Source organism: Nomascus leucogenys, chromosome 2, assembly GCF_006542625.1.
Source record: "Nomascus leucogenys isolate Asia chromosome 2, Asia_NLE_v1, whole genome shotgun sequence".
NCBI lineage: Eukaryota > Metazoa > Chordata > Mammalia > Primates > Hylobatidae > Nomascus > Nomascus leucogenys.
This window is the reverse complement of record NC_044382.1, coordinates 29,423,090-29,440,306: the sequence shown is the minus strand read 5'-3', so window position 1 is coordinate 29,440,306 and position 17,217 is coordinate 29,423,090. Positions and strand designations below refer to the sequence as shown.

Here is a 17,217-nt window from a genome sequence, read left to right as displayed (position 1 = left end):
TGTGGCACTGAGAAGCAGCAGGAAGGTGGGTGGTGTGCTTCCAGGAGAGGGGGCTGGCAGGTGGCCCTGTGGCCCTGGCTGGAAGAAGACTCCACCATCCTCATGGCCTGCCCCATCCAGAGGGCAGAACCAAGAGACCAGAAATATGGCTATGAACTGGCCTTCACCCGAGGGCCACCCCAGCCAATCCAGTCAGGCCATCCACAGTCACCCTCAGGTTGGGGGTGAAGCCGGCACTTGGATGGAGGAAAGGAGCAATTAAAGGAGCGTCCAAAAGGGGGAGGTTCGGGGACGGTTGGGGAGATAAGAGGGACAAACTAAGATGCCTTCCTGGAGCTCGGTAGAGTTGATCTTTACATCTCACAAAATTTGACTTTGGGATCAAGCCAGGAAGCAAGGTCAAGCTTGTTTCTGCCAATGTGGTGCATGAGAGCACATGCTGCTTCTGCCCCGGAGCCTGAGCACGCTGGGACGCCCCAGCCCATCCCCCATCTCTGCTGTCATCACCTCACCGCTTCCTTAACTGCCACCGCGTTAATGCCTGTTTTCTCTGTGCCTCTGTTTTCTTTGGCGACCACTGCCTGCGTGCTCCAGGGCCCGAGAGTGGCCGGAGCTCTCCATACCATAGCCAGTTAGATGTGAGGTCCTCCACTCCAACCTCTTACCAGGCTCCCAAGCACTTTCACATCCCAGGTAGGCACTGCCAGCCCGGAATTCCTGGGATGGATGCATGCTCCATGGGGTCACAGGTGCCTGAGTCACCCCCTCGATGCCACACAGGCACCAAGAAGCTGGTTCCTGAGGGACCTCCCTAAACAAGCACCTGCACCAACCCTGTCCTCCAACCCCAGCACACCCACGGGCTTCAGATTATCCACTTGACAGAACCAACCTCCATTAAGACCTCAAAGAAGCAGTCCAGGGGAGAAAAGAGGCAGGGAGCTCGAGTAAGATACCGTGAGTGCCCGAGGGCTGTGAGGGGCGCAGCAGGAGCACACAGTGGTGAAGGCCACACACTTTGGCTTCAAAGCTCTTGGGATGGAATCCGACGCAGCTGCTTATAAGCTCATGACTGTGGGCCAGTTACTTGGCTTCCCAAGCCACTGTTACTCCTTCTATACAGCCAAGCACTGTTCTGGGCCCAGAGGTTGCAACTGTGCTCAACCCAGCCCAGATCCTGCCTTCATAGTATTTGGTATTTATGTACTAATTAGGAAGAGAGATAAAAAATGAGTAAACAAATACGTAGAGGATAATTTCAGGTAGTGATAGATGCCGTAAACATAAATAAAGCAGGCCATCCTGAGAGATGATGGGGCTGAGAGAGGCCAGGCTAGATGGGGCAGTCAGGAAGAGCTTCTTGGAGGAGGTAACATTAAAGCTGAAAGATGAGAAGGGGCCCGGCGCGGTGGCTCACGCCTGTAATCGCAGCACTTTGGGAGGCCGAGACGTGTGGGTCATGATGTCAGGAGTTCAAGACCAACCTGTCCAACATGGTGAAACGCCGTCTCTACTAAAAATACAAAAATTAGCTGGGCGTGGTAGCACGTACCTGTAATCCCAGCTACTCAGGAGGCTGAAGCAGGAGAATCACTTGAACCTGGGAGGCAGAGGTTACAGTGAGCCAAGATCGTGCCACTGCACTCCAGCCTGGGTGACAAAGCGAGACTCTGTCTCCAAAAAAAAAAAAAAATGAGAAGCCAGCCTATGAAGAAGCCAAGGAAAGACATCCCAGGCAGAGGGAACAGCACTATCATGTCATGTGACCACAGGTCATGACAGGAATTGAAGACAGGGGCTAGATGACCGAGTGGGTGTGGTTTGGACAAGGTCTCCCTCTGAGTCACAGCAGAGCAAGGCCTGGACCTCAGTATCCTGACAGCAAGCTCAGTTTTTCACTCCCCACTCACGTTCCCCTCAAGAGCTCATGCTGCTGTTTCATCTACACCTTCCTCAGCTGCCCTAGAGGGGTCCCATCCTGTCTGTCTTTGAGGGAGGGGGAGGGAGGTAAGCTGAAATTCGGCTGCAGCGTCCTGGGAATTTTCACATGGAATGAGGTGTGGCCACTGGTGGAGGCAGTGGACACCTTCCTGCATGGGGCTCTGCTGAGCACACACACCCCTATGCCTGCATGCTCACCCTTCAAGCCCCGGGTCCCTTCCTCAGCACCACTTGGATCCATCCATTCCTCTTCCCACACCTTACTTGGAACCTGTTGGGACGAGGTTGGAAGTTCAACTTTGGAAGAGGAAGTCACCAGGGGAAAAAGATGGTGGCCCCTTGGAAAAAGTTGTTGCCCATCTCTCTCTTCTGAGATCAACTGACCAAGTACTGTCTCCTTTTCTCCTGTCTCTCTCTCTCCCCTCCCCACTGTTCCTTCCTGGTCTGTCTGGCAGCTGGAGACAGTAACATCTACCGGAAACCCCCGATCTACAAACGGCATGGTATGGTCAGAGGCAGATAGGGCTTGGCCACACAAGGAGAGGGGGGAGGTTAACCATCTATGCAGATGGCCCTGCACAGGCCACCAGGAGCCACAAAACGCAAGGCTGCATCTTGGTCCTTCTTGTTGACTGCCCCATCACCCAGGATGACATTAGGGTGGAGTTTGGTGTCATTTCAAAAGAACAAAGTCCTCATGTCCCCTCAGTTCTTTCCCACCACCTTTGCAATCTCCCCCTTACCTGCTCTCTGGCATCCTAAGTTCCATAATTGGTAAAACCTTTGCAAAATGCACATACCCCTGGGAGAGTCACACTCTAAGACGTTAATACTCAAAATGTTCATTAGAATAACATGGGATGCATACAGATTCCTGGGCCCCACCCCAGGCTTACTGAATTCGAATTTTGTATGTGTCACAGTTTCTCCAAGTGATTCTGATGCTCAGCCCAACTTGGGAACACCTGCTCTAAGTTGTTCTCTGTCACAGTCTCCTGAGAGTGGATGGAGACTTGCAGAGGAGATGTAGATGAGTAAGGAGCAGAGGGTCACTTCCTTCTTTCATTCATTCATTGATTTAGTGTTTCTTAAAGAATGATCTATGGGCCATCTGCACCTGAGAGACATTTAAAAGGCAGATTCCCTGGCCCCTTACTTGCCCTAGACTCCCTTAATTATAAATATTGAGAGTGTGAACTAAGAATCTGCACGGTAACTGGCTTTGTCCGTGATTCCTACCTGCACTTAGTATGAGAACCACCAAGTCATTCATCACTGACACCACCTGTTCATTTTTGCAAAAAGTACTTACTAAGCTTCGACTGAATGAGCACATCCCTTCCATTGAAGCTGCGGAGGAGCAGCTGCCACCCTGTGCACCCATACTTGCTTAAGGGTCTAGCCGGATAACAAAAGGAGGCCCAGAATCAGTGGAGCTTGGAGATGAGTGAAGCAGCCCTGCACCAGGTTCTGAACTAATTGGCTGGTGGAGGGGACAGTACGAGTTTAAACAGTGGCTCTGGGTGCCTAAGATTCTACAGTTTAGACAGACATCCTTGGTTCCAGAGGGAGCTGAGCAGGGGGTCCAAGGTGGGTCTGTGAGCATGTGCACATCTATACCAGCCTGTGAAGGACATGCCACGTCCCCTGAGTACTCATAGAAAGACACTAACCTGACAAAGTTAGTTTGGCTTTTTACCCAGAAAAGGCCCCCAGGTCGCAAGCTTCTCAGGACTTCGTGGGATTTTCCAGGTGGGCTCTGAGGGGTGGCACTAAAGCAGACTCAAGAGGAGTCTGGGGTGGAGATGGGTTGCTTGGAAAAGAGGACAGAGGAAAAAGCTAAATGAATCAGCCAGGAGGGGCTGCCCAGGACTCAAGCCAAAGAGAAGAATTTGAAAGCTTTGGAAGCAAGTGCTGTTGTGGGGGCTGCATAGCCTGGGACTGGCTGAAGCTGATCCACCACCCTCTGCCACTCTGGCTCCACAGAGCATAGAGCTTGTCCCTAAAGCTTCCTGTAGCTGACCATGAGAAATGGTCATGCAGCCACACACACTTCCCCAGCCCCTCTCTCTGCTTTACCAGCCTGTCACCCACGTTTGGGCCACGAGAAGTCACTGCTCTGTAAGTAGTTGTGACTGCAGTGGGTCTTTTTTGTCACCCCTGTCCTGGGCTTACTTCAGGTGGAAGCTTGAAGCTGGATGGCACCTGAGCCAGCAGACCAATTCTGACACTTACAGATGAGGAAACCAAGGCAGAGATGGTAGGACCTGCCCAGTGTTACAGCTGAGTAAAGTGGCAGAGCTGGGACCAGAACCCAGCTTTGCTGACTCCCTGTCTAGCACTCCTTCCTTCAGGCTATGTAGTCCCTGAGCAGAATGTGGCATCTCAGGTTGTGAGGAATGATGGAGTTCAAATTTATAACAAGGAAGGCTTCTAAAGGGCTAGGAAGGTAAGGGCTGGGGCTCACCTGGGACCTGTCCAGTCTTATTTGAGGAGCCACATCCTTAGAGGTCATTCTGGAACAGACCTGGGAATCCATGGAATGTGCTGGAAAGAGCCCTGGACTGGGGTCTGGTCCAGTTCTGGTGTTCACATGCTATGTGGTCTTAAGCAAGCCCCTTCCCCTCTCTGGTGCTCCAATTACTAAATGCAAAATGAGGGTTTGGCCCCAGTGCTTTTCCAGCTCCGATGCTCCATGGCCCAGTTCTAACAGAGAGCCCTGACCTTGAAGTGGCCTCACTCCCCTGGGCTGGAGCCTGGTAGAGATAGGAAAAGGGTACACAGTCCCATCCCAGTCACTCTGCCTTCCTGAAGTGCTCTCCTTGGGTCCTTTGCAGGTGATTTGTCTACAGCAACCAAGAGCAAAACAAGTGAAGACATCAGCCAGACCTCCAAGTACAGTCCCGTCTACTCGCCAGACCCCTACTATGCTTCGGAGTCTGAGTACTGGACCTACCATGGGTCCCCCAAAGGTAGTACCCCCATAGGAGCCTGGGGCCAGGGCCCCATCACCTTTGCCAAGGACACGGGTGTTCAGAACAGTTGCCCACTCCTTTATACAATCATTCTGAATAAGAGTGCTTAGAGGGTTTATAACTGAGGGTGTTTATTCATTCAACAAATATGTACTAAACGCTGGCCATGGACCCTAGCAATACAATGGGGAGCAAAACAGACCAGGTCCCTGCCCTTGTGGAGAAGACATAGGCCCCAGGCATGAGAGGGAGGTGATGCGCGGAAGGTAGGAGAGCTGATGGCAGGGGCCTGCTGTCCAGCCTGAAGACGACAAAAGCTTCTCGGATGCAGCCACTCAGCTGCCATCAAGAGGGTGGCAAGGATGTAACACAGCAGAGAGTGTAGAAATACCTCTGCAAAGACCCAGGATGTGAGAGAGGATTCCATTGGAGGAAAGAAAAGGCTGTCCACTTAACCTTGAACTCAGAGAGGAAGAGAAGCAGTAGAGGTGAGGGAGGAGGTCCCCCGGGGTTTTGAGGGTTGAGGTAAGGATTTTGGTTGTTTTCCTAAACAGTGAGTGGCATGATCACATTGAAAGTAGGGGCATGATCACATTTGTGCTTTTGAGAGACTACTTTGGCTGTAGGGTAAAAAATGGTTTGGAGGATGGAGAAAGACAGGATGTGGGGAGGTGGAAGGCTCCTGGTAAGGGGTCTCTGTGGTCCTCAGATACCACCTCACCCAATCATACAACCCAAGCTGTTCCTCTCAAGTATGGGGGGAAATTTTTCATCAAGATCCACTCTGATTCAATGTCTTTACTAACTGAATGTCCATTCCAAGCAAAGCTTCATAGAAGCTCAGAGATGACTCTTTGGGGCTGGGCACAGTGGCTCATGCCCATAATCCCAGCACTTTGGGAGGCCAAGGTGGGAAGATGACTTGAGCCCAGGAAATTGAGACCAGCCTGGACAACATAGCACTTCTTCTCTACAAAAAATTTTTTAAAATTCTCTGGGCATGATGGTGTATGCCTGTAGTCCTAGCTACATGCGAGGCTGAGGCAGGAGGATCCCTCGAGCCCAGGGGCTTGAGGCTGCAACAAGCCATGATCACACCACTGCACTCTAGCCTGGGTGACAGAGTGAGCCCCCGTCTCAAAAATTTAAAAATTTAATAAAAGGATGACTCGTTCGCTACTCTCAAAGAAGTCTTCATTTAGAAAAGAAGGTAAGACACAAATACAACTATAACCAAGTGGGCAGTGATCCGTCCCCACGGGAGAGGAGTGTTCAGAGACCACAAAGGCAGCAGAGACCACTTTCAGCTGATGTGGGGCTTAGCTTAAATGAGACTGTTTCCATTGAAAAATAAGATTAAAAAGAAAGAAAAGTGGCTTTTCTTGTTTTAAAAAAAAAATGCCTTAAGCCAGGCTGAGTGGGGTGCACATGCTGGAGTTGATCTTATCTGTCTTTTGACAGTGCCCCGAGCCAGAAGGTTCTCGTCTGGAGGAGAGGAGGATGATTTTGACCGCAGCATGCACAAGGTGGGCAGAGGCCACAGCACTGAATACAATGCTTAGAGCGTATATCACTGAGGGTCTTTTCATTTGCAAGCAACAAAAAACAGATTCAAGCCCAGTTATGATAGAAAAAAGAAAAGCATAGCTTTGCATAACTGAAAAATCAAATGGTAGAATTAGCTTAAAGTGTGACTAGATCCAACTGCTCAAAAAAATGCCATAGGAAATTTGTCTCTTTACTTCTGGGGCTTGCCTCTGCATTGGCTTCATGCTCAGGCAAGCTATTTTCACATAATGGTAAGCAGGTGCTTGCAACCCTTGTTCATTGCTGGTGAAACCCTTGTTCCAGCCCCTGTGGAAAACAATTTGGTGGTTCCTCAAAAATTGAACGTAAAATTACCATATGATCCAGAAATTCCACTCCTAGATATATACCCAGAAGAATTAAAAACAGGACTTAAACAAATACATATATACTCATATCCGTGGCAGCACTATTCACAAAAGCTAAAATATGGAAATAATCTGAATGTCCATCAGCTTATGAATAGACAAAATGTGGTATGTCCATACAGTGGAATATTATTCAGCCATGAAAAGAAATGAAGCAATGATACATGCCACAATGCGGATGAACCTTGAAAACATTATGCTTAAGAAAAGAAGCCAAACACAAGGTCACATATTGTGTGATTCCATTTCCATGAAATATGCAGAATAGGCAAATCCATAGAGACAGAACATAGATTGGTGGTTCCCAGGGGCTGGGGGAGAGGGGAATGGGGAGTGAGTGCTTCATAGGTATGAGATCTCCTTTGGGGGAAATAATGGTATTTTGAAACGAGATAGAGGTGGTAGTTGCATAACATTGTGAATGCACTAAATGCCACTGAATCATTTCCTTTAAAATGGTTAATTTGAAGTTATGTAATTTTCGCCTCAGTTAAAAAGAAAAAGGTGGCTATCTGCCCATTGATGAATCAATCACTGTGCCAGGACAATGGGATCCTGTCACTGGCCAGGCTTGCTTTTTTGTGCCCACCACCAGACCTCCACCCAGACCACAGGACAACTTGTGGAAGACAAGATGAGATTGCAACAGGAAATATGGGTGCCACAAGGTGGGAGGGACGCTGGGAAGGCAAATATGAGAGCAGGCTGCTATAGAGGATGTGATCCTCAGCCTTGCCCAAGCCCGTTCCATCTCAGTGTCCTTTGTTTTCCTTCTAACTTAATCTTGCTCTTCCCCCACCCTCAGCTCCAAAGCGGAATTGGCCGGCTGATTCTGAAGGAAGAAATGAAGGCCCGGTCGAGCTCCTATGCAGACCCCTGGACCCCTCCCCGGAGCTCCACCAGCAGCCGGGAGGCCCTGCACACAGCTGGCTATGAGCTGTCCCTCAATGGCTGTAAGCACTGCTCCGGAAGCCCAATGGGGCAGGGACACCTCTCTCTGTGACTAGCTGGCAGTGTCAGCTGTGCACTCTGAGCCAGGCTCCCTTGAGGCACAGCCCATGCATCCTCTCTCTTCTTCCTCACAGCAGCCCTGTGGTGGGTGGGGTGCCCTTATCACCCTACATATACAGATGGGGAGTGAAGGCACAGAAGCCTTTGGTGACTTGCCCAAGATCACTCAATTTATCAGTAATGGAGCTTACTTAATCAGCTTCCTTGCCTGTTTTTATAAATTAGGTTCTATTGGAATGTAGCCAGCCCAGTCTCAATCCCCTGGGCTAACAAAAGAATCAGAAGAGGTTGGCCACAAAGGTTAGCCCCAAACCCTGCAATGTCCCTTCTGGGAGCTTCATCGAGGTCTAGAATACAGATTTGGAAAGGCGCTGTATGCGGCACTGTATAAGACCATGCTCTGCCCTAAGCAGTCACTCCCATTGCTTTGGGGCATCTGAAGCTCTGACTTTCAGTCAGATTCAGTGTAAAGAAAAATGGCTTGGCTGGGCGCAGTGGCTCACAACTGTAATCCCAGCACTTTAGGAGGCCAAGGTGGGCAGATCACGAGGTCAGGCGATCAAGACCATTCTGGCTAATGCAGTGAAACCCCATCTTTACTAAAAATACAAAAAATTAGCCGGGCGTGGTGGTGGGCGCCTGTAGTCCCAGCTACTCGGGAGGCTGAGGCAGGAGAATGGCATGAACCCGGGGGGCGGAGCTTGCAGTGAGCCAAGATCGCGCCACTGCACTCCAGCCTTGGCGACAGAGTGAGACTGTCTCAAAAAAAAAAAAAAGAACAATGTCTTATAATCATCAGAATGGCTCAAAGATGTAAGGGATGGCCTCCTGAGGTAGTGAGTCTACCATGACTTGAACTTATACAAGCAGGGGCTTTATTCAAACACTTCTTGAAAATCTCATTGCAAGCTCCTCCTATTCCTGGACACACACACACACACACACACACACCACACACACACTCTCTGTCTGCCTCCTCCTTTTCTTACTCCTGTGAGATGCAGTCCTGCCAGGAAATCTCATCTCAGATCGATACTTTATGGATAATAAAATGCATCATTTATTATACTTCTATGTGCCATACATTTGTAGGTATGTTACACTCCTGGTAGAGCTGCAATGTAGAGGGATTATTATCACCCACTTTATAGATGAGAGAACTGAGGTTAAGCCACTTGCTCCAAATCAGATAGCCAGTAAGTGACTGAGCCAGGATCAGACCCAAGTTGGAGTGGCCCCAAGGCCATGAGCTCTTCCCTCTTCCGCATACTACACCTTGACTCTCAGTGAGATTGAAGATGTTGGCATTGGTGGCAATAATGATAAAGCCAGTTTTATGGAGTGTTATAGATGCGTCAGGCACTATACTAAGTATCTTACTGTATTGTGTCGCATATTCTTCACAATAATCCTACAAAGGAGACACTATCACTCCCCATTTTGCAGATGAGAAAACCAAAGCATGATTAATTAGATTGTCTGAAGTTGGAAATCTACTAAGGGCAGAGCCAGGATGAACTGCTGAGCCTGTTTTCCTGCCTGACCACTGAGGGTCACTGTTTTCAACCCCTGGCTCTGGGGTCTGTGCAGTGCACCAGTGCTGTTTGCAGTGCAACCTTGTTCAACCACATCTGTGCAACAAATATCACAGAGCACCTGCCCTGTGCCAGGTGCCAGGCTAGGAGCTGGACAGGGAAGGGAGATGGGATTCAAGTGCAACAATTAAAAACTGACCAGTAGGGAAGGAGGGGCTGAAGGAGGCCCCTTTTCCCAGCCAGCCAGGGGGACTGGGTATGGAAGCCACATCTCTTTGTCCCCATGAATTGTCTTCACCATGTTTGTCTGTCCTCATGAGCAATGACCTTCAGCTTTTCTCTCCTGCAGCCCCTCGGTCGCACTACCTGGCTGACAGTGGTAAGTTCTGCCTGCCCTACCTTCAGCCCATCATGTCCCATGAGGGACAGAGCTTTGTCAGCTGCAGTTCTCCATAGCTCTAATGACCATACAATGTGGATGTCCCAGCCCACTCCTGACTTCAAATAGTCTGCTCCATTGTATTTGTCAGATGTGGGTCTGCATTTGGGTTTCTGGAACTAGGATTGCCATCCCCAACAGATGGTCCCAGAGAGAAAAAAAGTGCACACACCTCTTCCACCACCTGGGAGCCTTCCTACCTGAGTTCTGAGCTTGACTTCAATTCCAGGGCCTTTGTCCAGAGCCAGCCTGTGGCCAGGACACAGGGGTCTATCACAGGAAGATAGAGATGTGCAGGTCAAGGATAGAAGAGTGTATGAGTGGGTGCCTTGGGCAGGTACCTAGAATTCTGCTAAAGTGAAATGCCCCCAGAGACAGTCAAGTTGCAAATCTGGAGAGCATCAGGAAGAGTTGGTGGCCTCTGGCCTCCACCCCTTCCTGCTAGGTTGGGAGCAATATTGGCCATTCGTGGCCAGATGACCTTGGGGAGAGGGACTCACGGCTTGGAACTCCTAGTAATTGCTCTAGATCCTTCTTTTCAGATCCTCTCATCTCCAAATCTGCCTCCCTGCCTGCCTACCGAAGAAATGGGCTGCACAGGGTAAGAAGCTGTGCTGGGGGATGGGGGGACGTTGTCCCCAAAATGCTAATAAATCCAAAATTAGCTTGTTGTAAGGTAAAACCTGAGCAAAGGTCCTGAGGCTAGTGGTGGGTTAACTGAAACAACTGTATGGCAATGACTTGCTCCCCTCCCTGGTGACCCCTTTGTGAAAAGGGGCCCGCATGGGAGGGGCTTGGGAACAACTAGTACTTATTGGGCAATAACTCTGTGCCAGGGACTCAGCTAAACACTTTGCAAGCACTAATTTGTTTTGCTTTCACAACCCAAGGAGGTAGTTACTATCGTTTACCCTACTTTTGCATGCAGAAAGGCACAGAGAGGTGAGGTGACTTGCCCACACTCTTCAATGAGAAGTGGTAGAGCCAGGATTCAAGCCCAGGCCAGCTGATCCCACAGACCACCCCCAACTGCTATGCTCCACTGGCCTCTAACATGGCCTGTACGTTTTCTGAGCTCCCTGAGCATGCTGTTATGGAAAAAGAAAAATGATGAGCAGGGTAAGGAGGATTGAGAGTTCATGGAAGGAGTGACTTGCAACTTCCAACCAGGTTGTCAGGGCAAATCTCCTAGAAAAAGGGGTATTTGAGCAATGAAAGAAAGCATGAAGTGAAATTCACCAAATAAATAAATATATATTGAGTACCCACCATGTGCCAGGACAAAGCACAGGGATATAGCAGCAAGTTAAGTTTCCCTAACTTGAGACAGAGGCTGCTGAGAAGGTCCTATGTCCCACAAGTGCCAGTCCATTTTCTGGAGGTGGGTGAGTGCTTCAGGGAGGCAGAGGTGAGCTTATCTCAGGCCAGCCCTGGTTCTGTCTTTTCTGCAGACACCCAGCGCAGACCTCTTCCACTATGACAGCATGAACGCAGTCAACTGGGGCATGCGAGGTGAGTGCAGGCCTGCAGGGGGTCTGCAGGGAGAGGGTCTCTGGATGTACCACTTAAAACTGCTGCTTGACCTTCGGCAAATGATGGCTACAGGTTCTGTCCCCATGCTGAGCTGTGTCCAACCCTGAGTTCTTACTCCCTTTCCACTTCCCACCCCCTCCCTTTTCCCCTGCTCTTCCCTCATCCTCTCAAGTCCTGGCCTTGGGTGATCTCCAAGCCACCAGTCCCATCTGGATTCCCAGAACCATCACAGACTGCTGCTCTCCTCTCCCTGGACTGTGGAGCGAGGGTTGCCTGCCAGCCCCAGTGGAGGGAAGCACTCAGAGCCAAATGCACACTGTTCCCAGTAAGAATTCCATGAGCTTCCTGCTCTTTGCCAGTGATGCTTTCACACCAACCTCAACCAGCTCCTATGAGCAAGCTCAGGCAGAAGGGGCCCACATCAGAACCTCGAAGGATTCCCCACAGAAGATAGAGGATCTTGTCCATGCATTTCAGATCTCAGATTCTTCTAATTTCTATTCCAAATATCTCTAAGCCCATTTTTTCCTTAGAACCATCTCAAGATCAGCCCAACCCCTATCTTCAGCCTTCCACTGTGCTCATACCAGCATTGATTGTCCTTCAGGGTGAATTCAGCAAGGACAGGATCTCTGGTGGTCAAGAGAAGGAGCCAATAGAGGCCAGACCCCCTGAGAGAGTAGGACAGAGGCCCATGTAGTGATGCAAAGCAAAGATTGATGGGCTCCATTCTGTGTGTGTGTCTCTTTTTCTCTCTGCAGAGTACAAGGTAAAGGATGTGCATAGACCCTGGGGGTCTCCAGGATTCTTGGAGCCGCTACACTGGGGATCACCAGGAGGATGACAGCACTGTCTATGTAGGGAAGGGAACATAGATAAATAACCCCAGGGGTCCTTTCAAGACCAATATTTCCTGTCCCTCCTTGCCCACTTTTCCTGAATCCTTCCCTAGGTCTCTTTCCTACTGAAATCACATACTCTCCCTGGGCTTCAGAGACACTCTGATGGCTTGCCAGTCACCAAATATTCAACACTTACATTTGGGAGGTCATGTGCCCATATTATTCCATGGGCATACGGCAAATACCTCCAAGCTTATTCCTAGTAGTTTTAGGAGACTCTCTGGGGCCTTGTCTTTTGAGAGAAGGTATCTTAAGCCTGCTGGGCAACCCCAAGAAGGGCAGATCCAGCTCTTCCTCCAGACTTAATTTCTGGCCATTTCTGGATAGAACAGAGAGCCCAGACACAAAATGTACCTGAAAGGAACAAGCCCACCACCCTCACCCAAGCTGGAGACCACCCCCCCTTTCTCCTTAGATCTACCCTTATGAACTGCTGCTGGTGACTACAAGAGGAAGAAACAGACTGCCCAAGGATGTAGACAGGACCCGTTTAGAGGTAAGTCTAAAAAACTGAGCAGGAGCTCTTGGATTGGAAGAAATTTCAGAAGTTACTTCGTCTAATCCAGCTCAAGAGGGCTGGGTGGAATGAGTGGCTTTAGGATCACACAGCTTATTGAAAAAGCAGGGACTTGAACCAATTTCCTCAACCCAAAACTTCCCCATGCTGTTCCCCAAAACTGCCCCATGCTGTTCCTCCAAAACTGCCCCATGCTGTTCCCCCAAAACTTCCCCATGCTGTTCTTTGCTGCCTCCTCTTCAATTCAGTTAGTGTCTGTGGTGCACAGGGACAGTAAGTCCTCAACTAGGGCCAATGTTTCTGCAGAATTGCAGAAGAGCTAGATTTGCTCCCTGCCCACAAGGGGCCCTCAGTCTCAGGATTGTGCATAAAACTTGTGCTTGTGATGGCGGACAAGGGGAGGCAGCACCATGTAGAAGGAAAAACAGCATAAGTAAGTCTTGAGTCAAACTCCCTAGGTTCAAACTCTGATTCTGCCATCACTAGGTGGGCAGCTTTAACCAAGCGACAACCTCGCTGCAACTTGGTTTTCTCCTCTGTAAAGTGAGGGTGATTGGTGTGCTTCCCTCATGCTGCCAAGAGAAGTGAGTGAGCCAATACCCATAAAGCCCTTAGCATGCAGTCTGGCAACATACTGAGTATGAAGTGCCCAATGAACATTAGAGTACTATTGTCCAGGGGAGACCACTAAGGCCTGAGGCAGTCAACACAGGTTTGCAGAAAAAGGAAGGATGTAGATGGACTACGAAGACAAGTAGAGTTTGGGATTGATGGAGATGGAGAGGAGAACAGCATAAATAAAAGTGCAAACGTGGGCCAGAACATGGTGCTGGGCATTTGAGCAGTCCAGACCACCTGGTGTGGAGTTCCAGTTCCTGGGCTCCTCTGGTGCTGGAGCACACTCTGCCCCTTACAGCCTGTTGCCACTCCCTGCCTCTCCCTCTCCCTAGAATGCCTGTATTAGTCTGTTCTCGTGTGGCTAATAAAGACATACCTGAGACTGGGTAATTTATAAAGAAAAAAAAGGTTTAATCGTCTCACATTCCACATGGCTGAGGAGTCCCCACAATCATGGTGGAAGGCAAAGGAGGAGTAAAGTCACGTCTTACATGGCAGCAGGCAAGAGAGCTTGTGCAGGGGAACTCCCCTTTATAAAACCATCAGATCTCATGAGACTTATTCACTACCAGGAGAACAGTATATGGAAAACTGCCCCTAAGATTCAATTATCTCCACCTGGCCCCATCCTTGACATGTGGGGATTATTACAATTCAAGGTGAGATTTGGGTGGAGACACAGCCAAGCCATATCAATGCCCTTCCCATCTCACCAGCCTCCTTGCTCCTCAGGGCCCCACACTAGTAATCCCTGTGCCCCAAAGCTTCCTCCAACCCTCCTACAGGAGGGGTCACTCCTCTTGTCCTCTGACCTCCTCCAGCCTTCTATCCAAACTGCATCAAGCACCTCTCAGTCTCCTGTGTATCAGATCATGGATGTGTCCATTTCCTCTGCCTGACCCTGAGTTTCTTAGGGAAAAGCACTGTCTGCCCTCTACCACAGGGCCTGGGCTGGGAGAGGTGTCAGAAAATGTTTGTGGGATCGAGTGCAGGCTTCTGAAATAGGCGGCTCAGCACTCCTCAGGAAAAGCATATGAGCCACCCTTGACTTGATGGCATGGAATTGGCCCGGGGTAGAGGGTTGGGGCAGAAGGAGGGGAATGTACATTAGCCAGGAAGCTTTGTGAGTTCTTCCAGCTCTAGCACACTGGGTTAGCACCCCAGGAAGTGGGTGATTCTCCTCATATTTCAACAAGGGCCTCCTCCTTTCACCGTCTCCAAATGAAAGTGTCCACCAGTGCTGAAGGGGACAGCTCCCAGGGCAGCTCAGTGAAGCCAGTTTTTAGGGATGGAAACATTCTCCAGGACATCAGAATCACCCAGGGACCTTTTTAAAAATACCATACAGGGGCCCCACAGTAGACCAATTCAATCACAATTTGGGGAAGGAGCTCAGGCCTCAGAACTTTTTAAAAGCACCCGAGGATGTCTAAAATGTAGCCTGAGCTGAGGCCCATGGGCTAAAGACACTGCCCCAGCCTCCTGCACTAGTTCCAGGAGGGGACTGAAGAAGGAAGACTATGACCCTGTCCTCAAGGAGCTCAGAGAATAGATATTCATTCATCCAACAAATATTTATTGAATCATCCTCACCTTACAGAGGAGAAAATAAAGCTTCAGCAAGGCTGTCATTTGGCTAAAGCTGATCACCTAGTAATGACAGAATCAGAGTTTGAACCGAGGGAGCTTAACTTAAGCCTTGCTTATTTACACAGTGCTACCTCCCCTCTCTTCCACCATCACAAGCACTAGTTTTATTTACAATCCTGAGACTGTGGGCCCCTTGAGGGCAGTGAGCAAATCTAGCTCTCCTCAGAAGCATCCAGGTACTGTTCGAGGTGCTTGCAATATATCAGTGAACAAAACAGAGACCGCTGCCCTCTTGGAACTTACATTCTTGTGTGAGGAGACAGATGTGTCTCCGTTATTTGTGTCAATATTGTTGACACAAAGAAAAAATAAATGACACCATGTGTTAGAAGGTAATAAGTGCTAAGGAAAAAAGTTAAAGGAGAGAAGAGAAGGGGATTAGGAGAGGAAGAGGTGAGTTGCAGTTTTAAATAGCATCATCAGAGTTGGTCTCATTGGATGCATGACGTGTAAGCAAAGACTCGAAGTAGTTGAGGGAGTTGGGCATGCTTTTATAAGAAGGAAGAACTTTCTGGGCAGAGAGAACAGCCAGTGTTGAGACCTTGATGGAGGAGTGAGCTTGTTATGTTTGAACATAGAAGAAGGTGAGTGTGTCTAGGGTCACATGAGCACAACAAAGATGAGGAGGAGAAGATGAAGTCCAAGGAAATTGGCAGCAGATCACACAATGTAACAGGTGCATGAAAAGATCACCATGATAATGAAAGTGACCAGATTGAGTGCTTTCTGTGTGCCCTTGAGTGATGAGCACATGACCTGTATCTGCTCATTCACCCTCATGGTATTCATGATGCAGACACTAGGATGCTGCCATTTTCCACAAAAGGAAATTGAAGTTCAGGAGGGGTTAGATAACTCGTCCATGGTCACATGGCCATATCTCCCTGGCTGTAAGAGCTGCACTCTTAACCTTCCTGCTTTAACACCTTTCTATGGCAAATGTCAGATGGACAGTGGTGGCATTAGGGGCCTTGAGAACTGAAGGGATAAAGGAGGCCCAAGCTGGCCCTTAGAGGAGAGAAGCTCTGGTCTCCTTCCAATGTGCCCTACTTGTGAACACGTTACTTGAGGGTGACTTGTGAACACATTACTTGAGGGTGAGTCTACCATTCTTTTATATCAAGACTCATAACAAAGATTTTTGAACATGATAGAGAAACTCAACTGGAGAACCAATACCGACCACCACCCTCCGGCAACAATAACAAATGATTCCAAAGTGCAGTTTCCCTCAGTCTTTACTATGGAAGAAGCAGAGAAGGGGACTCTCCTATCCAAAGTGTCTTTCAGCACTCACTTGAGTAGCACAAACATGGACAAGTCAATAGTACAAAGAAAGAGGCAGGATCTTAGGGATCTAAGAAGCAAATATGATGTGTGGGCACTGCCTGGGTCCTAGTTCAGATAAACCAACTGTGAAAAGACATTTTCAAGACAGGAACTTTGTAATGGACAGATATCAGGGAATTCTGAGGAATTCTTGTTAGATTTTCTTGAGTTTACTCATGGCATTGTGTAACCACAATGTGAGAAAATATTCAGTGTGTTTTGAGAAACATTCTGAAGTGCATAGGAATGAACTGACACAATGTCTAGGCTTTGCTTTAAAATATTTCAGCAAATAAAATAGATAAATGGAGCAAATGTGGAAAACCTCACAATTACTGGATCTGGATAGTGGACATGGGCTTTGTCCTATTTTCTCTCTTTTGTGTAGTTTTGACATTTTTCATAATAGAAAGACTTACTTATGAATTTTTTAATGGGGCTGACCAAGAAGGGCAGTGAGAATGTAATGTATTTTGCCTGGACTTTGGTCCCAGGTCTACTACTTCAAAAATTATTGACCAAAAATTATCAATAGTACCTTTGCTTGAAATTCTGAAGGTGTGGTGAGAATGTTAGTTCACATGGCCATGCGCCGTGGCTTACGCCTGTAATCCCAGCACTTTGAGAGGCTGAGGAGGGCAGATTGCCTGAGCTCAGAAGTTCAAGACCAGCCTGGGCAACATGGTGAAACCCTGTCTCTACTAAAATACAAAAAAAAAAAAAAAATTAGCCCAGCGAGATGGCATGCACCTGTAGTCCCAGCTGCTTGGGAGGGTGAGGCAGGAGAATCACTTGAACTGGGGTTGTGGAGG

At 48.8% G+C, this 17,217-nt stretch overlaps 1 protein-coding gene and 1 long non-coding RNA gene across 8 annotated transcripts in view; one reads left to right on the top strand and one right to left on the bottom strand.

Moving 5' to 3' along the window:
• The window catches only part of LOC105739367, a 60,406-nt gene that overhangs the window by 23,836 nt on the left and 19,353 nt on the right, over positions 1-17,217 (bottom strand). The window lies entirely within an intron of this gene.
• The window catches only part of ABLIM3 (actin binding LIM protein family member 3), a 119,180-nt gene that overhangs the window by 98,746 nt on the left and 3,217 nt on the right, over positions 1-17,217 (top strand). For 3 of the 7 annotated variants that reach the window (XM_030826779.1, XM_030826806.1, XM_030826784.1), the window contains 10 exons: positions 595-693; positions 2,397-2,444; positions 4,779-4,913; positions 6,378-6,442; positions 7,677-7,824; positions 9,767-9,796; positions 10,399-10,457; positions 11,308-11,368; positions 12,151-12,158; positions 12,707-12,787. In XM_030826779.1, coding sequence (XP_030682639.1) covers positions 595-693; positions 2,397-2,444; positions 4,779-4,913; positions 6,378-6,442; positions 7,677-7,824; positions 9,767-9,796; positions 10,399-10,457; positions 11,308-11,368; positions 12,151-12,158; positions 12,707-12,787 — 734 coding nt within the window. The remainder of the gene's footprint in view (positions 1-594; positions 694-2,396; positions 2,445-4,778; positions 4,914-6,377; positions 6,443-7,676; positions 7,825-9,766; positions 9,797-10,398; positions 10,458-11,307; positions 11,369-12,150; positions 12,159-12,706; positions 12,788-17,217) is intronic. The other 4 variants (XM_030826813.1, XM_030826792.1, XM_030826817.1 and 1 more) reach the window with 2 other exon arrangements.